Source organism: Talpa europaea (genome assembly GCF_964194135.1).
Source record: "Talpa europaea genome assembly, chromosome: 15".
NCBI lineage: Eukaryota > Metazoa > Chordata > Mammalia > Eulipotyphla > Talpidae > Talpa > Talpa europaea.
In genome coordinates, this window is record NC_140083.1 from 72,071,607 (window position 1) to 72,094,256 (window position 22,650).

Below are 22,650 nucleotides of genomic sequence, written 5' to 3' on the forward strand. Positions count from 1 at the left end.
TTTTCTCTAGCTACTCTGCAGTTTGCTGTAAGCATTTCACTATTACTTTCAACATCATCAAACAATAACTGTTCGCATATACAAGGGATTCCCTTCTGTTGTACTTCAAATAGGCACCAAATGCTTTTAATGATTCCATTTTTATAGGACCTTTTTCTCTCACTTCTAAAAGATATTTCCAAATGATCTAGGTGGGGGCAGAATTTTTTTTTTTAAGTTGCATCCTAAAACATAAAGAACATAACATAACCAGAGAGAAGGAGAGAACAGATTGGAACGCATCTCTCCCTTCGGCCCGAGTGACCACCTCACAGGTCGATTTCCCGCACGTCTGTGGGGGTGCTGGCTTGGTCCAGTTCATCCTCGGACTTGGATCCATCACCCTGGTCCTGGCGGAACTGCTGCAGGCTGTTGAGCAGCACCACCTCAATCTGCTCCTGGCAGGCTTTGAGGCAATCCTGGAAGGAGAACAGTCCACACCAGACTGGTTAGCAAGACCAGTGGGGCACAGAGCATCTCACGTAGAAAACATACACAATGCAAGTGTTGCATGATCTGTCATGTGCCTGAAGGGCCAGGGAGCCTGGAGGCAACCCCTGGGGTCGGAGGCGGCATCAGCATCACCCAAGAGTGTGCAGGAAATGCAACTCTCAGCCCACTCCGGACTGAGCTAACTAACCCATATCTGCAGTTTAGCAGAAGCACAGGTGATTCGGTAGCACATGGGACTCAGAAGAACTGGCTCAGAGCATGAGCCGTTTATGCAGGGCCTTGTGACCAAGGGGTCAGTTGGATGCTTTCTGCTTGGGGAAGTTGCTCTTCTCTCTCACAGAAAAAAGGGGAAGCTCAAGTTACAGCAGCAGATAGAGCACCTTGGGAACAGAAGAGCACGGACTTCGGTACTGACCCTCATACAAACTCTGTAAACACTTAAAAAACAAAACACCTCCCCATTTTTGCTTATTTACTAATTGAATGCTCATCAAAAAATACAATACCGTGTTTACACAAATTCTGGACACGTGAGCTGTCCAATTGGAGGAAGAGCAAAAATGGTAACAGTCTCAACTTGGTAGGGGAAATTCAGAGTGTTTGCCCCAGGCAGAGGGCTTCTGTTAGTGAGGTGACCAGGAACGTGATGATAGTTTATGGGTTCACTCGGGAGAGACAGCGGTTCCTACTGGCAAGTGGAGAGTGTGAGCTGAAGAAACTGCTCTTAGTGACTAGTCCCCAGCCTGCCTTTCTTGCAATATGTCCCCTGGGGCTCATAGGCAACACATTTCACTGTGCAATTTTTCAATGGGCCCAGCACAAAGGCATTATCTTTATTTTCCAAAGATTCGAAACCAGTTGGAGTTAACTACTCTGGAAGAGTTTCCACACCCCTATTTCTTCCCTTTCCCGCCTCTGGTCCATTCCACATCCCAAGTCACAGCTTTGTAGGAAGATTAAGTTCAGGAACAACAGCTGCCCAACAGGCAGACCCGGAACACCATGTGAATGCAAGAAGGATGAAGCAGGAGGGACAGGCTCGCAACCCACCATGCTCCTGGGCAGTTACTACCTGCTCTGGCATCAGTCTCCCCACTGGAAAAGCAAGGACAATGACATATTCAGAGTCAAGATTGACTGAGATCCTGCAGTGAAGTGAAAAGTCCAACCGATGATCATTATTGATCATGAATAACAATAAATCAGGTCCTGAAATCTGAAAGAATTCTTTAGGTTGATTTACAATGAGGTACAAATTAGCATTTGCTCAGGACTAACGAAGGGGACCCCGAGTGTCCAGCAATGAATTGGGAACCAGAGGGACAAGGCCAGTCTGCAGAGTTCTCTGTGCCACCCCAACAAGCTGGGGAGTTGAACTGGCCACTGAGGGCCACTTACACCTCAGATTTCCTGGGCCATCTCAGCATTTCTCAACACTTCCTGTGCCACTGCCATCTCCTGGCCCCAGAGCTTTACTGTCTTCCCCTCTAACAGGTGATTAGTAATGTCATTACTAATCACCAGCTTGTGACTGTTCATTCCTCACTCTTAAAAAGAAAGGTGATGACTAAAACAGTTACCCCAGAAATGGGGGCTCCTAAGCCCCTTCCCTTTCCCTGCTCTCTTCTGGATTCACCTTGTGATAGAGCAGGGAGTTCATGCTCTTTGGAGCAGTAACTTCTCTAGAACATTCTGTGGAGTCTCTCCCTACTCTCCTTCAGGCTCCCCTTCTTTGCAAGTTTCAACTGTGTGGAGCCCTCATTCCTAGCTGGATGAAAAGCTTCTGGGAAGCTGAGAGCCTGTCTTGCATAAATCATGTTGAATCTTCTACTCCCAGACGGTGGAAGAGAGAGATCAGCACCCCATCCGTGAGAGCACACTCTCTGCACGTTAGCCCCCTAGTTTGGATTGGCTCTGCCAGGAACCTCATTGGGCTTCCAAGGAGCGTGTGAATATTCCATGAGCTGATGGAAGGAAAGGGAAGAAGATAATGTGTAGTGGGGACCACCTGCAGCCAGACCCGCTGACCCCACACAGCACGCTTTGCCCAAGGAGCTCCAGAGCAACAAGGCAGGACGGTCTCAGGGCCTAACTGGAGGGATGCAGTGAGCTGAAGGCAGGAGGAGCACAGCCTTCAACCCCGAGGCTGCTGTGCCAGGAGGTCAAGCTGAGAGAAGGAAGGTGCAAGGAAACAAGATGGCTGGAGAGGAAGGGAGGCTAAGAAAAAGAACAGATTTAGGAAACGATCCACAGGTCCTGACAGAATTTGAGAAAGTGTAAGTCTTCTGGCCTTTTGGTGCTCAAACAGCCAAACACCCTCATTTCACAGCTGAAGGCTGTGTGCCCCCCAATGAGGGCTCCACACAGTTCAAAGCTCAGCCTGGCCTTGAAAGGGCAAGCCTCCTATTCCAAAACTCTCTTCCCTGTGTACCTCTGCTTCTCTGCAAAAGGGGGACAAAGCCCACGTGGCAGGGAGAACCCCACAAGGCCTGCCTTTAAAAGAAGCTACATGCGTGTGAAGCCCAGCAGCCTCGGGACCCCTGCTTCCCGGCGGCCTCCAAGAGCACCCGCCATTGTGTCACGATGCCCCACATTAAGCTGATTAAAAGGAGCGCCATAAAGCTCGTCTATCAGCCCGGACAGGTGGCGCTCCGCAGTGCTGGAGGTCGGGCAAGCCTCCAAGGGCCAGGACGATGGGCCCCGCCCCTGCCTGCAGCCCCCCAGGCCCAGGGCCCTAACAGGGTGTTTGTGATCTCCAGCTCTTTCCACAGGCCCCCGACTTCCTCTGCTGGCTGGCTCCAGCCCCGCGCCCTGCACCCTCCTCGCCGCCATGAATGGGCCGACGGAACTCCTACCACCAGCCCCAGTGTAACTGCATCACCCATTGTCACCACACACGCACTGCACTCAACAGGGGGACAAAGGGCTGAATGAGCCCCAGACCCGCGGCCAACTCAGGCAGAGACAACTTAGGAAACTATCTCATTCTCTCTTTCTTCACAGGCTGTTTGGCTTATTTCCTTGCATACCAAATGAGGCCCACAGAAAAAATAAGGCAAGAGAGGGCGGCATCCGCCTCAGATTCTATTTCTTCCCCTCCCCACCCCCAGCTTGCCTTCCAGAAACCTCACAGGATTCCCAACCATACATAGGCCCCGTGGAGTCTGCAAGGGATAGTCTCAGTCATCCAGGGGCCTCTAGAATGAGGGGGACAGTGACACAATGCTGGGGGCCCCGGGAAGAGCATCAGTCAAAATGTAGACACCGCTAGGCACTGTGGGTTCTCCTGGGATAGCTCAAGGACAAACCAGCCACAAAGTGCCAGGATGAGCCTCAGGACGGGCAGTCCTGGAGTCTTCTCTCTGAGTCTTCCCCAGCACAGAACTGCAGGGACCTTAGGGTGAAGAGCCAGCGCTTTCCTACTGCCACTCATCAGCGGCCCCAGAGCCAGAAGGATAGACAAAATATTTAGAGAAGAGAGCTGGGTAGGCAAGGATGCACCCAAGGCCAGATGACCGGAGCCTGGATCTGTTGTGCTGTCTTCCAGGCACTCCCTAAAGTCTCCATGGTCTGTGAGCCTCAGGCCACTTTTGCATTAGTGAGTCAGCAAACTGTGAGTCATGTGAAAGTTAAGTGACTCGCTCCAAGGTAAATTCAGGTGAGACTCAGGAGACCATGACGTGGAATCAATGTCAAGAAACAGTGAGCCTGTCAGAGAGACACGGGGAGGCCACACTGGAAACCCCATCTTGAGACCTATCGGCCTACTTCCCCACACCCACGCCACTTGGTCCCTCATTCCTTGCTCCTTCCCTCCCTCTCTTCAGCCTCACTCCCGAGGACTCTGCCAGGGGCTCTGGATAAAGAGCTGAGTAAAAGTTGGGTCTTGTTCAAAAGGTTCTATAGACAAGTGATCAGTGAGATAACTGTTGGCACAGGGCATGAGCTGAGTGTCGAGGGGACCGGAGAGGAACCCCGATTCTTCCAGGGGAAACAGGACACTGGATCTGTCCTCTCCAACTCGCCCTTGGCAACAGGAGCCCTGACAGACGCTCCCCCATCGCCAGACCTGCCTCTTTGGCTGGTGTCTGTTTTTAGCAACACTTACGAGTGGAAGGAAAAAGGACTTAAAATACACCACCCTCTGAGACTTTTATTCCCTGTAAAACTGTCAGGCTTCTCACTCAGCTTTCTCTTTGGAATGAGGCGTTCCGGTTTATTTTGGCAACCAGAGGGAGCAACAAAGAGCAACTTTCTCAGAGTCGCCTGGGTCCTCCTATCAGAGCTGCCTGTTGCTGGCCTGCACGCTATGGAAACTTCTGTCTCCATGCAGCCAAGGGGACCCTCTTTCGAGTCTGTTCCCTGACCATCCACAGAGAACACTGTAAACTGGAAGAAATCACCAAAAATCAAGGTGCTGAGGACAAGCACAGACTACAGGGACTTTAGGGTGAAGTGTCAACTCTTCCCCAATCGTCAGTGGCTCCAGAGCCTGAAGGACAGACACACAACATGGCTTCTCCGTGGGAGGGCACCACACAGATGTGGCAGCATTTCATGCTAGGGACCGAGGGCATGGTATTTGTATGCATAGGGGTGTGTGGACATAGACACGTGGTTTTTTATTGTGACAAAAAATACATAGAATTTGCCACTTAGTCATTTGATGTATACAGTGGCACTCAATATATTCACTCTGTTGTTCGACCATCAGCACTCTCCATCCTTGGAACTTTTTCATTATCCCAAATTAAAATTCCAAGCCCAGGAAACACTAAGCCCTGCCCCTCCCCCCCACTTCTTGGTCTTGACACCCTCTGGTCTCCACCTATCTCCCTGAATTTGACTAACTGGGTACCTCCTGTAAGAGGAATTACACATTTATCTTTTTGTGACTGGCTGACTTCAGGGAGTGGAACATTCAAGGTTCATCCTCGGTGGGGCCTGTATCAGAATTTCATTTCTTGCTAAGGCTGAACGAAATCCACCCCATGTAAACATCATGCTTTCTTTCTCCGTTCCAAGGACATTTTCTATCACCAAGTTTACACTGTCAGGAGGACTGTATTTTCACTAGGTGTTGTGAGCTCCTTCCTCTGAATCGATTTCCTACTGTATTTCACATTCCTAATACATCAGTTAGCATGTATTCATTCATGATTTTCATTGGCTAGGGTTTCACATGCTTTTGCTCTTGATTGTCCAGATAATCACTAAGTCCTTGAAAGCAGAAACCTCATGTCTTATTGTCCACTCACTACCCACCCACCCCAACTTCTACCATGGTGCCTGTGGGCCACGCCTTGTTCGTGGTACAATACCTGCAACATGCGAGCCTTCCACAAATACTTCCAGAAATGAATGGAGAAGTGCTTAAAACACACCACTTCTTGACTCATGAAATGGGAAGCAGAGCTAAGGAGGCAAAACTCCCCTCTCTCCAAGGTAAAGCATTTTCAATCCTAGTCTTATTACTGGCCTCACTCTGCACTTCAGCTTTTCAGAGAATGCAGCCTGCGAGGCTGAGACCTGGCACCTGGGCAGAGGGGACAGCCGCCCTGTCCCTGTAGCTCACATTCCAAGGGAAGCGTGGGCAGACTCTTGCCACCAGAGATCTTACAGAGGTCTGCTACTGTTACTTGAAAAAGCAATGTGGCTTCTCTAGTCCACTATGATGTATGATTTTCAACAGCCAAGTGTTTAACCCTGGCCATCCCCAGCTCAGTAGCTGGGATTTCAAGGAGCAGACCAGGAACCCAGGTTGTCTCGATACAATCTGACAGCAGATACGAATGCACTGGCCACACAGTATCTGAAAAGGGCCAGCAGTTCCTCCAGCATGAGATGAAAAACGAATTTGGAGTCTTGAAAAGCCAGGCACTAACTAAGTGACACTCCAAGAAGGACCTCTGTCCACTCGAGCCATGAGGGGTGACAGAGCAATGTGGGAGAAGGCTGGAGACCCCGGAGTAATCAGCCAATCAGAGTAGGCCTATAAATATCTGCTAGAGGCTCCAATGCCTGGGGGTGGGACTCTTGTCAGTGACACTTTTGTCTCTGGGGGTCGATGGAGAACTGGTCTTAAGACAAGGGTTAGGAGTTCCTTTTGTCAGGCAGCCTTAATAGGAGATACTCAGGAAAGGAAGGACACACACCATTTTAATAAATGTTGACTTCTGTCCAAGATATGTCTCTAGAGGTTTAGAAAGCATTCTTCATGTGAAATGACCATGGAGGGATCCCTTCCATCTGAGTTCTAGAAACCATCTTTTAAAAGCCTGTTTGAGAGCCAGCATTTAAAAAGTGTATCGAAGCCTGGCTTCAGGGGGACAGGGTCGTTCCTTCAGCCCTCTGGCTCTGCCCTGCACCATTTTCTCGAGATGATAGTAAATGCCCAGGCAAAATATAGCCTGGACTCTTCTGTTTAACCTCCAGCTCACAGCCCTTGTGGAGGCCTCAGGCCCAGACCAGTAAGCCACATTATTCATCAGGTCCACACGGACCCACTGCATTCCCCCAGAAGCCCCCAGAACATCCAGAGGGTCATCTTGAAGTTTTCTGAGCCTCCCATGGTCACTCCCAAGGGGCTCAGAGCTGACTGGTCTCTAAAGTTGCCTCTAAACCAAAGGTCTTTTTCAAACCAAGGGGTGACAGAGCTGCAGCTGGTGTGGGGCACAGAGTCCCAGGCCCACTGTCAGCTTCCAGGTTCTAGTTCCAGCTCTGGGTAGGCCCTCCCTCTCACCAAGACTGCTGGCTTCTGCCCTGGGTGCTCCCTCCAGCCTAAGGAGGAGGAGCAGCTTCTCAGACCTCCAGCAACCTCCCTCCCAAGGGTCAATCAGAGCCTCTCTTCACCCTGGTCTTTTCAACTTTCTTCTTCTAAGGCGCTCCCTTTTTGGCACCCAGAATTCCAGCCCCTGGGCCTTCCATGGGGCACACCAAATGGAAAAAAAATCTACAGATGGCCATAGTGTTTTGAATTTCTAGAGCACTTGATTCTTGCACAAGTGCTCTTGATCCAGTGAACAAAAGGGAAGTGAGAAACGGGGTTGAGGCCGTCCAGGCAGACACCATCTTCAAGGTGGGCGCCCCTGTGTCGCCACTCCCTGCCAGATCCATCCCAGCTCTGGCTATCCCTTCTCCTCCCAGTGCCTGCAGCTGCAGCATGTGGGAGCAGACCTGGAAGCTCTAGCCGTGGAGGACGGCAGCCTGGCCATGGTGTGGACATAAATGGAAATGCAGCCACAATTCAGGGCTACTAGGGAGCCAGTGCCATACAGGGAAACTGGTAAACATGCTCCCTCCCCCATTTTCTCTGCTCACTGCCTTCTCTTCTCTGCTGGATGTCACACAGGCTTTGGAAAGCTCCGAGGAGGACTCACCTGCTGAATTCTACCTGTGATGTGGAACTTAGAAAACAGAAACCACCACCAACAAAAATGCCTCTAACATATCATCATCATCATCATCACCGTCATCGTCAAACCCACAATCTCCCTATACTGAGAACAAAGACATCTGGTCTGAACCGAGAAGGTTTCGGCCACCTACCACATCCGTGTTGGTGACCTTGGCCAGCAGATCTATCAGGGCGTCGCCAGTGAGTGAGCTCACGTCCTCATCCTGCTGCAGCCCGCAGATGGCGGCTCCCACACTTCCAGTTGCGATCATCGACGGGGGGTACATGGCGAACTTGAAGTCTGTGAGAACGAGAGGAAGGTCAGCACGCAAAGGCACTCGATGCAGGAGCATCCCAGCCGGAAGGTACTCGGAAACAGGATGGCAAGAGTCAGCCACACAAAAGTGAGCCCTCCTCCTCCCGCCTCTCTCCAGCCCTGAGCGTAGAGACAAATCCAAGATGAGGATCAACCCCCTCTTCTGCTTCCAGTTCTCCAAGGTCAGAAGGCTCAGTCTGGGAGCCCCAACACCTCAACTCCCTCTGAGCCCTCCCCCAAAGGGTCTGGGGACCAAGATCATCCACTGCTCCACCCATCCTGGAGACATCAAGGCACTGCTAACAGCTACCCACTCCACACAGCGCAGTGCTGTGCAGATCGCAGCCGCTCAGTCCACACCACACACCCCTAAGGCAACGGTTTCTCCTGGTGCGATGGGAGAGCCACCTGCCACTGCCTGTGCAGATTCATCATGTTAAAGAAGCTCGAGTTTCATCACTCATCCTACACCGTGCTGCCGTGGAGCGAACGCCCCACAGCGTACGCCGTCTCTAGGGTTAGCACTGCACCAGTGAGTTCGCAGAGGAGGAAGGAGAAATAAATGGGGGGTGTAGAGGGAAGACATGGTTCCCCCCTCAAATCATAGCATGCATATTAGGTTGAACTTGCAAAAACAGTTCAATCTACTCTTTCCTTTTCTTCCTCCAAACGCCCAATTAGAACTACTGTTTCGTGGAAGACTTTCATTGGTGACCCCACTGTCCTGCATCAAGTTAGGGGTGTTTTTGGAGTCACCGCTGAATCACCAAAGCGTGCACCCTCCCATCTGGGCCAAACCCCAAGAACAAGCCTGGCTGTGTGTCGGTCGGTCTGTCCCTGGGATCTCTTCCCATAGCCCAATAGCCATTTCCACCTCTCGAGGGACACTGGCGCTCCACCCACCGCCTGCTGTCCTCTCTCCCCTCCGAGCCTTTTCCAGCCCCATGGCTGGTGACAAAGTCGGCCTCCCTGCCCCCTGCTCTGCTGTAGGTCTCTTCCACATGAGGTCACAGGAGAGTGTTTCTCTGCCCAATAACCTTGTTAGCTTCCCCCTGTGACATTCATACTGTAGATGAGGCAGCCAGCCCATGGCCCTGGGCCCATACGGGCCCTGGGTGGGAGCATCTGGCAGGGAAGGGCAGAAGAATGGCCTGGCCCTCCCTCCCCTCTGCCCCAGGCCTGACCAGGAAGCACACTCCCACATGCCTATCTTTGTTGTCCCGCTGCATGCAAAGCTAACTCCCACTTTTAGCAAATTAATTAATTTCTGGAAGCCAGGGAGTAGACATGGGTGGTCCTGGGGTGCAGCAGGTGCTACAATCACCCAGAAGGACTATGTGTGCTTCTCTTCTCGGGTCGCTAGGAAAATGCTGGGAGAGCCTTCTGGGGACGCTGTCCCTTGCCCCCCCCAGAAGCACAGAGCACTGTGTGAAAGGACATGGCTGCCTCTGGGCAGCTCAGAGGGTCACAGACTGGGCAGAGAGCACCAACAGCAAGAGAAGGGGTGCTGGAAGCCAGGCTGACCCCCCCCCCCCCCCGTGCTACTCCTCTGCCACACACAGAGGCAGAGCAGCATCTTCCTTTAGCTGCCTCAGCTCAGCTCTCCTCTGGTTAATCAAAAGGAGGCGACATGAGCACTAAAAAGCCAGGGTCACACTGTGGGACCCTGGGAAAGTCACTGCCCCTCCTCCAAGCCCCTGGAGCTCCATTTGTGTAAAAGGGGTTGGGTCACAGCAGAGTTTTTCAAGCTGCCAGTTGCAACTACTGATGAATCATGGGGGTTCCTCTGAAGGTCACGACCTGCATTTTGTTGTTGTTGTTGTTGAAGTGAACAGAGTAAGATAGAAAGTATCTGGAAGGAATACAGACAGTGAGAGTAAATATTGCTCCGGGAAACTTTTGTATCAGCTTGATGTATGCTTAAGTGCATCTGGAGTGTGTTATAAAATGTAATTCTTCCTTCATGGTTTAGGTGAGTTTAGGTTGGCTAATCTCCCAGGTGGCTTCCAGCGCTAATTTGCTTTTACTTAAGGATCTAGAATGAGAGCAAATCCAAGGAAAAGAATAAGGGAGAGAGGAAGAGAACAAGGTCGATTTCCACAGGGCAGCAAAGTCACAGGTCATCTTTTCACACAGCATCAGGGGCTGCCCCGGGACCACTCTCAGGGACACCCCCTTTCTGCTGCAGGGAAAACAGATGTTGAATGAACCAGCCGAAGGGGCGCGTGCTTGTCCTGGCTCTAGCTGGCCGACCTCCACACTCAGCCATGGAAAGTTCCACCGAGCCCACTCAGCCATTCCTGGAAACTAAGATTTAGCTTTGGTTTGGCACATGCTGTGATATCCACTTGGGCAAGGTGGGGAGGGGGTGGCAAAATTCATCAAACTTCATACATTGTACTATGTTCAAATCACAGCTCTCCATTAACATATAAACGCATGTGCACGCCGCTAGGTGGGTACATGGAAAATGCATGGAAATCCCCCTACCTTGAGGTGGGGGAAAGATGATTAATCTGTAAAATTTTAATAATATTTTAGCAAAAAATAATCCCAGTAGGGCCTCCCTGGTGGCGCAAGGGGTTAAGCACCACACTATGATGAAGTTATCCGAAGCCTCTGCAGCACGAGTTCGATCCCCGGCCAGCCAGGGAGCTACCCACATGGCGAGGCAGACCTCTCCTGTCTCGCCCGCGGCTCCCCTCAGCAGTGTGTTTCAGTCAGTCTGCCTGTTCTGTTTCCCACTTTGTCTCTGGTGAATCCTCTCACCCCCGCACCTCTAGCCTGTACCCCAGCTCTTGTACGCATAAATAAATAAATCTTAAAAAAAAAAAAAAAACAGTAAAAACCTATCAGAGATAGCTCAGTCTCTCGGTCACAAATGCAACAAGCTGTAGGTGCAGAAGGCATCCTGGGGGCGAGGGTCTCTCTCCACTGTGGGTTGGCCCCCTACAGAAGCGAGATGTCCACTGAGACCCCTCCTTCTCCCAGAGGAGAGAGACAGTTAACTGAGCAGCGAGCCATCCTGATTCCTTCCAAGATGTGAAATGTAGAAACACAACAGCACTGTATTCTACATGGCGAGGTGCATGCTACACGGGGGACTTCCAGAGAGACTTCTCACCAGAAAGAAGGTGCTCAAGGGGATAGCACAGGCGTGCCACTTAACAGGACTCTCCAAGAACAAGGGGAGTATTTGGGCTGTACAGTCAAGACCCTTCAAAAACTGAGAGGAGAGGAGAGTAGGGAGGCTGTTGTCTCCCTCACCCACGGTGTGGAGACGGGCAGGGTACCAGGCCTCTCTGAGTCTCTGTCTTCTCACCTGCTAGTGAGGATAATAATGCCACTCGGCTCAGAGGGTTGTTCTGAGGATTTAACTAGAATAGCCTGCATAGATGCATAGGCCCAGGTCAGGCCAGCCACCAATGTCAGGCGCTACTGTCATCCTGGCTGTCACCACCAGACTCCCACTGGGATGTCCTGTGGGATCGTGATGGGCAATTCTGACTTGGAGACTGTGCTCAGCACCTGCAGGGGTAAAGAGAAAGGCACCTGGCAGCCCTGAGCTACATGCAGATGCTGAGGCCAGGCTGAGTGAGGGCTTGGTGTTGCCTGCAGAACCTTTCAGCGTCAGGGTGCTATGTCCTACACATCACCTCATCCAGTCTCCAGAGTGAGGCTTCTGCTGCTTTGTCAGGAATGGGGAGCGAGCACCCATAGGGAATGGGAGAGGTTACAAGCATACAAGGAAGGAAAGAGGATGCCAATCTTCTCCCCAGTGCACCCCACTTATCTCTCAGGGACAAGAATAATGACCATGTTCCAGAAGCCTCTGACATGACTTCCTCCCTCCTGGTGAAGTGGGAGAGGCCAGCTGCACCCAGGGGAGTCCCAGGCTTGGGACTGATCATCCATGAGGCAATGATCCAACTGAGAGATGACACAGTGACTCAGAAGAGTGAGCCCTGGCTCAGGAGGCAAAGGTTTGGACACCAGACCTGGCCATGGCACCAGTGAGTTGTGTGGCCCTGCACAAGATGCCATAGGCGCTCCTTACTCTGGGCCAGGGCCAGGCCAGGGCCATCATCATCATCATCAACTTGGTGACTGTGCTGCTTGGTGAGACTTCCCATTAGAAAGAGTTCTCAGCGAAATCAGTGGTTATTTGTTCCTGCACAGTGAGGTCAGCGCTGACTGTTTTGGCTACATGGCTAGGCCTTCAAGTGCAAGAACATGTGCTCTGCTTTTGTCCACCACTAGGGGGCGAGATACTTGCTCTTAGGCTGAAAAAAGGGAAGCCTGATGGCCACCCATCTCCCCTCTCCAACCTGCTATCAGGAGGAATTTTAACAGGCTGACAGACAGAGGGCTCACGGCTAACCAACGACGCTGCCAGCGCACACCTCCTCCGCCACCCTGAGAATAAGTTCAGCAGACCCTGTCTCCATGGGGCAGGAAAGCCAGACCAGCTAAGAAGCCTGAACTCCAAAGGCCTGGGTGGGAGGGAGGTCCCAGGGAGGAGGCAGCAGGCGGCCCCTCATTCAGCTCACAGCCAGAAGGGAAGTAAGATAGCTGTCCTCACACAGGCACTCACAGAAGAACTGAGACCAGGCTAAACAGCTACTTCCCCTCAGTCCTGTGACCTCGGAGGCCCAGAGGCTCATGGATGGAAAGGTAGGTTTCGATTCTTCCTTCCTGGCAACCACCAAAGCAAAGCCCCTTTCTGGATCAAGGGCCAGCCTCTGCGCTCTCCAGGGCCTACCTGGGGTGGACTGCCATGAAGCATCGCCAGGAAAAGCCACGAGAACTGGGTGAGCACTGGGTTAACAACCCCAGGCTCAGGCCGACCATGCACAGAGAGCCCACACAGCCTCTTAAGGTGGGGCTCCTGCTGCAAAATGAGGGAGATTTGGGGTGCGGTGGGTGGAAAGGTAAAGTGCCTCCTCCTTACCAAGTGCAAACTCAATGTCTAAAGGAACTCAAGCTCCTCTAGACTAACTGGAATCATCTGCTGGGCATGATATCATATGTCAAGAATCTCCCCAGGCTGGGGTGCAAGCTTGAATCATCACAAATGGTCCTTTCCTCATTGGCTAATGGGGGGGAAGTTCCTACCATCAGAGCTACAACCAGGGCGCTCTAAGGCTTGGTGTGCTTGCACAGGATCCAATTTCTAGGAGGGGGAACTTGAGGAGCTGGTTGTCATAAAGACGTTCTGCCCACCCCCCATCCCCCACACCTCCTTTAACCGGGACCAGCCTAAAGAGGGATCCCTGGCAGTCTGAGGCAGTCTCTACCTCAGAAGCCATTTTGGGCTGAGAAGGAGGGCATCTCTCTGTCGTGCTACCGTCTTACCCGAGTGCTGCCCTTTCCTCGGGCCCCCAGGCTCCCCTGGTCTCTCGTCCCCTTTCACACACACATACGCTCTCCACACAGGCTGCACAACTCCTGCCAGCTCTTTCACAACCAGTTTTCCCCATGAACTAGCCACACAGCCTGAGGCTGGTGATCGTCTCCTCAGATCCCCGTGGGCTTCCCAGACCCTGGCTGCAGGTGCTTATCTAGCTCCTGGACAGGAGAGAGGGGTTGGGGGGAAAGAGGCCGAGGTGCAAAGGCCAGAAGAGAAGGACCGGACACTGCCTGGAGTAGCACACCCCAAGGCCTCTGTGCTTGCAAGGTGGATGTGAGAGGGTCCTCGCCTACTAGGTGCAGCCTGGCCCGGGATCGTGGATTCCCATTGCACTGGAAGGTGTGTCCTCCTGGCTGGTGCACATTCAGGTGGTGGGGATTCTATGAGACTCAGTTACTCACGCCAAGCTCAGATGAGGGTAAGATGTATCCCCGAGGTAAGTCCAGCTTTTCTAAAGGCAGGAAATCTACAAGGTGCTCTCCCTGCTCTGACCGCCATGGCTGCCGTGCTTTTCATTGGGCTGGAAGGGTCCTTTCTCCTGCGCTTCCTGCCCAAAGTGTGTGCGGGATTCCCGAAGACCGTCTTCACGACTTCCTCTGCCTCCCCCTTGGGCCTCCATCCTCAGTCTCTGAATCCCAAGCTCCCCACTCTGGCCTCAAAGTTGGCAGCTACCCCAAGGATCTGGGCAAGAAGGCCAGGAATGGGGGATGGGATCCCCAGTTTTAGAGAATGAGTCTTTACAGAATCTGGGGAGTTGCCCATGCCACAGTAATTCCACCTTCCACCCTTACCCCAATCAGAGACTAGAGAGGTGGAATGGGTGGGCAGACCCCAAAAGACCTATCAGGCAGGAGACTAGGTGAAGGCAGGATTCTGCCTCTCAGCAGCTGGGCAGTGGGGGAGCAGAGGGCTGGGGGTCAGCTTGGAGGCCCGGGGAAGAAAGGACTGGTTGACCCCTCCCCCACAGTGAATCCTGACAATGGCGAGCAAAGGGACAGTCAGATCTGGGAGACAAAATGGTCAGTCAGTAAGGGGCTGACCTCCAGAGCCCAGACCAGACAGCAGGGCAAGGGAAGGTAGCATAAGAATGGCTGGTGTCTGAAAGGCAGCACCCACAGGGCACTGAAGAATGGTCCCCTAGGGCTGCACACGGAGAGGCACAGGGCAGACAAGGCGCCATGAGGCTGGACTGCATCTGGAGGGGCAGGACTAAAAAAAACCAGTCAGAGGAAATCCAGACCCTGGAATCAATGGGGGGCAGCTTGTGGAATCCCACATTCAAGCGGGTCAGGCAGAGGAGGGGTCCTGCTGGAGCTGAAGGAGGGCTCTGTTCAAGTTCACTTAGCTGAGTGGGGGGGGGGTTAACATTTTCACCATCAGTGCTGATTTCTTCCTGGTACATCATCTTTTTCTGATTTTCATTTCCCTGCCTACTCTGAAAAGGCCGTGAGGTCAGGCATCCACAGGGGGTGTTTTGCAGACAAAGAAGCTGAGGGTCAGAGAGGTTAGGCAGTCTATGCCGGGTCACCGGGAGAGACAGCCAAGCCTGACCTTCTGACCGAGAGCAGGAAGCACATACAACTCTGTATCTGCACATACACAGGAATAACATGTAGCAAGTTATTCAAAAAAGTGAACCCCTCGGAGCACCTGTCTATCTTGCAGCTTGCAAACGAGCTAAACTCTTGGCTTTGCACAAACAATTCTTTACCTGCCCCCACAGACTGTGAAAATAGGAACTCCTGAGGTCTCTCCCCTGGACATGCGGTCCCAGGGTCTCTCCCAGGGTTATCGCCAGGAAGCGAATAGGAACTGGCCAAAGGTAAGTTTCTTGAGACAGTATCAAAGCAAATGGGCTCATACAAGAACTATGTATGAACTGTGGGGTCAGCAGGGTGGATGAAAGCCTCCCTGCTGCTAAGTTTAGGGTGGCAAAAGGCACGGGAAGAGAGAGCAGCAGAAGCCGGGGGTAGGAAGGGCGGTCCTGCAGAAAGGCAGGCAGGCCCACCCCCCCCCACACCGTCGCCCACAGAGGCAACAGCTAGAAGGCAATAAATGCCCGACAGTGAAAAGAATTCCTTTGGTCTCCCTTCCCACTTATCAGGACTGATGGTGTATTTATCTTGACAGTGTTCCTTTAACCTGATTCGTCCCCACCCCTTAAATTTCCTCCTGGGCTTATCTCCAAGTCATCCTTTTCCTCAAAAGATTAAAGATTTAAACACAACCAGAGAGCAGCACGTATAATCTTCAAAGAGCACTTCAGACATCATAAAGAATATTTTACAGGCGCTATTTTTTGCCCTCACCACACCTGTCCTCATAAACCACTTATGAGGTTAGCGAGAGCATATACCAGCTCAGGTTAAGAAAAACATCCCAGAAATGAAATCCTGGGTCTGTGGCTGAATCGGGGCCGCCCCTCCCCCACACACCGGGGCCCAGAGGTGAGTACCCCATTCGGGCCCTCCCCAGCAGCTCCCCCCACCACCCCAGGGCTCCTTGGCAGTGAGTGCCCCCTCCCGGTGCCCGGCTGCTCCTACCGGTGGCACACAGCGCAATGAAGGTCTGCGCGTGCTTGCGGATCAGAGGCAACTTCTCGTTGGGCTGGGGCAGCTTGCGGAGGATATGCTCGATGAAGTCGTGGGGTGTGACGGCCGCCAGGTTCCACTTCAACTTGCCCAGCACCACCAGCTCCCACTCCTGGTACGGAAGGGAGAAGGCCAGAGTGAAAAACCCGAAGGCTGACCAGGCTTCGGGGGGCTGGGATCAGCCCCATTTTAATGATGCTCATTAGGGCGCTGCTGGATGATGGTAAGGCGGGCCCATTTGTCAGGGAGCTCCTAAAGCTTTGAAGTTGTTGACGGCTCTTCTTAGGCTTCCAGTGTCAGGCTCCACTGAAAATAATGAGAGCCCAGGTAGCGGGTGCCAAGATTCCACTTCGTTCTACTTCTTTTACTCTCCAGTGCTCCCACCCCCACCCCAGCCTGCCTGCCTTGCGGTGTGGATGCCCGCCCACCCAGAGAGCTGAACCCACAAAAAGATACTGCCAGGGTCACGGCGGCCCTTTGCTAGTGATTTATTGTGTCCGTCTGTATCGCTGGATTAATAGTCTTTTTTCCGACCTCATGGAAAAATGATGCACACAGATAAAGCTCAAAATAAGGCTCCTTGGCCCGACTCCATGGCAACCAATTAGCTTGCTTGTAGTTGGCGCCAGGAAGTGCCATTTTTCTCGCTGCTGTTAAAACTGTCCCCTGGATACATCGTGGAGAAATCTTGGGGAAATGACAGCCACGGGGGACCCTTTCGCTTAAGTGTTTCACAGCCCTTTGTCATCAAGACTGAGGGCCGGGGTGGCCATCAGTGACCCCCGTGTGCAGCCGGATGGGATTGGGGTCAAAGCGTGGTTAGATTCCCTCCGTCTAAATGCGAGGACTCCCTCTTTTGCACCTCCCATCCTCAGCCTACCCAATGAAAAACCCGGTTTCTCTCCCTTATTGGGAAACTTTGGAGGGAGGTCTGTACTCTGTACTCAACGGGAGATAAGTCAAAAAGAAAACCTCAGAATATGTGGAATCTGAGGGATTTTCCCATGAATTACCATAAGACTGCGAGAAAGAGACGAGATTGCCAGTGCACCCCACTGTCCCAGTGACTCTAAGAAGCCTGACTCCATTTGCCACCAGGGCCCCAGCCCCCCCTGGCCTGAGTGCCTGAGTGCCTGAGTGCCGTGTGGTAAGGTGCTTGTGGAGTGATTTCCTTCCCTCCTTGGGGGCCTTTCTCACCAGTAAAATCAGGTAACTCCTCTAGAGCCCTCCTTCTAGATACAGGAGGGATAAAGACACTGGGAATGGGAAAATGGCAGGTCTGTTTGGAGCTTGTGTGGTCTGGAAAAATTGGGGTGTCCTTAAGAAAACTTGAGATCACCATTACATTAAACCCAATGAATCAAATGTGAGATTATTTTCCCTGGTCCCCCATGAGAAGAACAAAGTAGTTCCCAAATCTAACATTTTCTTCTTTACAAGCTTTAAAATCGGCCTCTGGCTCGTGACAATAAGTTGGAGTAAAATAGAATGTTCTAAGATGCCTTGAAATTCCAGCTCTTCCTTCTCCAAAGGGAATGTGAATTTAAACCACTCTTTTGGTACCATTATTAAAGGGAGCAGATCTCCCAGAAGAAAGCACCTTTCTGGGCCTCTCGGACCAAACCAGAAGCAGCTGAAATCTGGCAGCGGTTCAAAGGTGAAGTCATTCAGGCCCCCCTGTACATTCTCACAAGTCCGCCCCCATCCTTGCACATGTCTGCCACTAGGTGGCAGCACAGCCCCAGAAAGGAAGGCCTCTTACAAAGAGCTCAGTTCCAGCAGCCAGTCTCAGCCCCTGGACTTTGTGCAGGCCTTGCCAGTAAGGAGGGGGAGGAGGCGGTAAGAATGGGGCCCCTTTTCTAAACAGGGCGGAGAAAGGTGTGCGGACCACTGAGGGTGGGCCTCGGAGCCGCTCTGCCATTCCAGTGCTGCTACAACGTGGACATCTTATGTGGAAAGCTGTGCAGGGAAAAAGAGTTAGATTGGGTGGGAAACAGGGGCCTGCAGGGAAATCAGTCAGCACAGGACCCCTGAGGTGGGAGAGGCCAGCACCCCACTTAAGTAGGTGCCCAAGCCTGAGACTCCTCCAATAAAGGGTCACACTTCCACTTTGTGCCAAAGTGAATGAGCTGATAGTTTGCAAACAGCTACTCTGTGCAGGTATCCGAAGACTTTGCAGATATATGAGGCTGCCTTTGAACCTGGGGTTTTTAGGAGAAATAAATACCCCACATGTTCCTATAATGTGAGAAGTCAGACTCTTTTCTCAGAATGCAATGACTGGAAATTTGGAATTGAATTAGATGTCTGTGTTTCCTGCCTCCCTACACATGTGCACGTGCACATGCAGCCAGAAAAGATCTTACCGGTGCTGACTCCAGGAGGGTCTTCTTCATGGACTGACGTCTGCTCTTTCTGTGCTTAGCACAGTGTAGGGCACGCAGTAGGAATGCAGTCTCATATCAAAAGAGGTATCTCCCCCCTAAGTGTGAGGATTCCAGTGCTGGGGACTTTCAGAAGCTAAGAATTTGTTTTGGGTGCAGTGGGCAGAACCCCATTAACCCAGAGCCCAGAGGGGAGAGAAGAGAGAGAGACAGGGAAGGTCATTCATTACCAGCAGCTCCTGGGGCTTGATGGAATTGTCGGTGTAGATGCACAACTTCTCAGCCGTCAGGGGGATAGTCTCTTTGAGCTTGGAGGCCAGGAACATGCAGACAGCACCCAGGAGCTGCAGGTGGGTCTTTGGAGTCGGGACTCCAGCCAAGAAGCGGTCCAGGTAATTCATGGCCAGAGAGAAGACCTCCTCTTCACACTTCTGCTCCTCACACACCTACATCGGGAGTGGGACAAAGTTGGGGAGGGGGGGCGGGGAGAGTAGAAAATAGTATCAGGAAAAGAGGGGAAAATGGAAAAAAAAAAGTAATGTCTGCAAACAAAAATTATTTACCATTTTCAGTGGGGAAGAGGAGCAGGATATACGACGAAAATAAAGATGAGGAAATGGGAGTAAATCTAAATAGCCCATCCGTGCTTGGGTAGGGCTCACTGGCCTAAAAAAAACGGGGTGCATTAAAAATCCCAAACTGGGAGGCGGGGAGTGTCCAAGGAACGCTCGGCGGCGGCCGGCGGCCCGCGACGCTCCCTGTGGCTGCGCGTTTCTCTGCTCGCTCCAACTCACTCACCCTCTTTTTTGGATTTCGTCATCTTTTCAAAAAATCAATAAAAATATTCTGGAGGCTCCGGGGGGCTCCTTCTTGGACCCATCCGAACCCCCAGACCCTGCTCTATCATTCCCGACAATTGGAAAAATTGTCCGGGGGGTCCCCGCGGCCCCAGCGCCGCCGACGGGAGGGTGGGTGGGGAGAGGTGGGGACTGGGGGGGGCGGGGGAGCCCGCGGAGGCTGGAGCCGCGGCTCGGGCGGCTGGAGTCGGAGCTGGGGGGAGCGTTTTCAAAAAATAATTAAAAATCGAGGAAATATCCTAGAAAAGCCCTTTTGGCATGAAAACCCCGAAGAGGATCCAGGCTTCCCGAAACGCGGGTTTCGGGTGCCGGAAAGGTCTGCGGCGCGGCTGCCGGGGCTCCGGATCCCGAGGGGAAACCTGAAGGGGCGAGCGCCACGGCGGGAGCGTCCGGCTGCGGCCCACAAGGGCAGGAACCGGGGGACGCGATGACCAGCCGGGGGCAAGACGAGGAGCGGGGAGTCGCCGGGGAGAGGCACAGGGGACTCTGACCTCTCCTTTAGGGGTGCCCCAGTATACCCCCCTCCCTACACACACCTCCCCACCCCCCCTTCCTACCCCACCCAAATCTCCGCACCGAGGAAAGTGGAAAGTCAAACTGTAAGTAACCCTCGTGAGCTGGGGGGCGCGGGCGAGGGCTCTAGGAGAAGTGGGGTGGTTGGGGTACTTGTGTGCGAGGGGGAGCTGGAGACGTTTTCCAGCCTTTCCACCCCGAGTTTGCAAAGCAACATGGCGAAACCACGGCAGGTCCGGAGCTGTGCATACGTGGGCACACATGGCTTGCTCCGCAAGGATTGGGAGCGAGGGTACAGAAGGGGTTCCTTTGGGTTCCCCTAAAACACACGTTTCTTCATGGTGACTTCCGGGGCTCCTGAATTCCCCGTTTCTCTCCACCCGCCCCCCTCCACCCGCCCCCCCTCCCCCTTTAAGTGCCAACGCGGAGTCGCGACCACATGCGGGGACTTGAGGCTGGGGCGGTTTGGCGCTGGCCTTGGGGGGGGGGCGGGGGGCTGCTCTTCTACTTGTCGCCCGATTTCACGCTCCTCCTGCCTTCTCCACCGCACGAAAGCAGCCCCGGCTTTGCAAGAGACAGGTCCGGATGGGGGTGGGAAGAGGCAGCCACATGCAGGCACACGCGCGCGGGCTGCTCCCCACCCCCGCCCCAGGACAGTCTCTTTGCCCCCCGATTTTCCTCACCCTCTTCTCCCCCGGCCCCCCAGTTAATTACGCATCCTGCAAGGAGCAGAAATGAGCCACGCGTCTCGCCAAAGGGCGCGGGGAACCCTAGCGCACGGGAGCCGAGAGGCGGGCGCGGAGGTTGTCCTCGCCCAGTTTTAGGGTCCCTGCGTGGCGGGGCGGGGGAGGGGAGAATCCGGGTGGGGGCGGACGGAGCGGCCGTCTGCAGACCTACCTCCAGCATCCAGGTGGCCACCATCCTGCGCATGTAGGGCTGGATGTCCTTTTGCACGCATTTGAAGTAGGAGCACTGGGGAAGGTAGCGCTCCTCGATCGTGAGCAGATTCTGCAAAACGCGGTCGTCGTGGAGCAGGTTGGCGTCCCGCACGGCCCTGCGCACCGGGTCGACCTCGCAGCACAGCAGCTCCATGGCCAGCCGGGTGCCCGCTCGGTCCCCTACTTTTCTCCGGGCTGGAAAAGTTTTTTGGGGGGGGAGGGGGGAGGGGTGGTGTTCCCCCTACCGCCTTCCTTTGGCTAATGAGGGGGGTTGGGGGAAAAGTTTTAAGGCCGGAGAGAGAAGTTGGAGGAGAAGAGAGGAGAGGGGTGGGCGGCGGGAGAGAAGCGCCTCGGGGGCTGCTCGCTCGGCCTGCCCGCCCCGTGGAGCCGGGCTCGCTCTCTCCAGCCTGCTCTCCGCTCTGCTCGCCGAGGCAGTGACGCAAACTAGCTGGGCAGTTAGTTCTCCACCCTCCAGCCTCGCTCCCCGCGCTGGTTCCTCCCCCCTCCCGCCCCTCCCGCCCCTCCCCTCCTCCTTTCAATCTCTCCCGCCCGCCCGCCTCTCCCCTCTTGTTATTAAGGAGAACAGCAGCTGGCCCGAACTAACTTCAAACGCGGCCCCCCGCCCCCCCGGCCCGCTCCCAGCCCGCCGAGGCCCTCTCGCTCCATCCAGCCCCGCATGCCAGGGGCCCCGGATAGGGGAACCCACAAAAAAACGCCACCGATTTCTCTTTATTCCCTCGAATCTTGCGCATTCTGCACGCGTATCGCGCCAAGATACCCCCCTACCAGCCACCACCACCACCCACTTCGGCTTCTACCAAACTGATGATGACGCTCCTGCCCATCTATTTTAATAGATTCAGAAATGACAGCAATGACGGATGGGGTGAGCTCAGTCCGTTTGGAAACAAATCCCTTAAGTGAAAAATAATCAGGGCGATCTTAGAAAATAGCAACCTCGCGGACGCAGGGTGAGAGAGGTTCTGGCTCTGAAATTTGTTTCTGATCATTCAGAAGTTGTTGCAAAAGCCCCTTTAAAGGGACCACAGCGAGTCCCCCCACCCCCTGCGCGTCCCCTGCAGATGTGTGGGGAGGACGAGGTGGAAGGGTGAGTGTCAGGGGGGTGGGGGAGGCTTCCCGACGGGATAGAATGTGACCCTGGAGGAGGAACCAACCTATTCTTGGGGGCGCCACCGGCGCCATTGGGAGGCGCAGCGAGGCGCCCGGGGCTGCCGCAGGCCGGGGGTAGGGCTGCCAGCGGTTCCTCCGCGGCCAGTGGCCACGCAGGAAAAACCCGCTTCCTCGCCCTCGCATCTGCTGACAGGCGGGCCGAGGTGTCTGCTCCGAGCGTGGCCACACTGATACAGCTTTCTAGGAAATAGCCGGGGAGGGGGGAGGGGGGCGAAGGAACGACTCGGCTTGGCTCCCTTTCGCTCCCCCTGCGCAAACTGCACCACCCCTTCCTTGCCTCCGAGGCCCGAGACTTCCCCCCTCGGCCCCCCGCCTGCATCCTCGTCGACCTCTCGGGGTTCACGCCTCCCTCCCTCACCAGCCAGGGCTTTCTGCCCGGCAGCGGGCGCGCGGTGGGGACGCCGCCTGCGCGGTCGGCTCTGACATGTGCTCCAATGCATCCTCGGGTCAAGGTTGCTATTCCAGGGGACACGGTGGCGTTTCCTCACCTCCTTCCTCCCGCCACCCCCCACCCGGCCGATCGGGGCGATTTCACTTTCAGAGGAAGGGGCGCGAGCCCGGA

At 53.9% G+C, this 22,650-nt stretch overlaps 1 protein-coding gene across 1 annotated transcript; it reads right to left on the bottom strand.

The window, feature by feature from the left end:
- Positions 1–308: 308 nt before the first annotated feature.
- Positions 309–21,051, bottom strand: CCND2 (cyclin D2; the record flags this gene model as incomplete). The annotated part of the gene is made up of 5 exons (XM_084254788.1): positions 309–458; positions 8,041–8,189; positions 16,158–16,317; positions 18,820–19,035; positions 20,857–21,051. 5 exons carry the CDS (start codon positions 21,049–21,051, stop codon positions 309–311), a joined length of 870 nt encoding a protein of 289 aa, XP_084110914.1.
- Between the last annotated feature and the right edge of the window lie 1,599 nt (positions 21,052–22,650).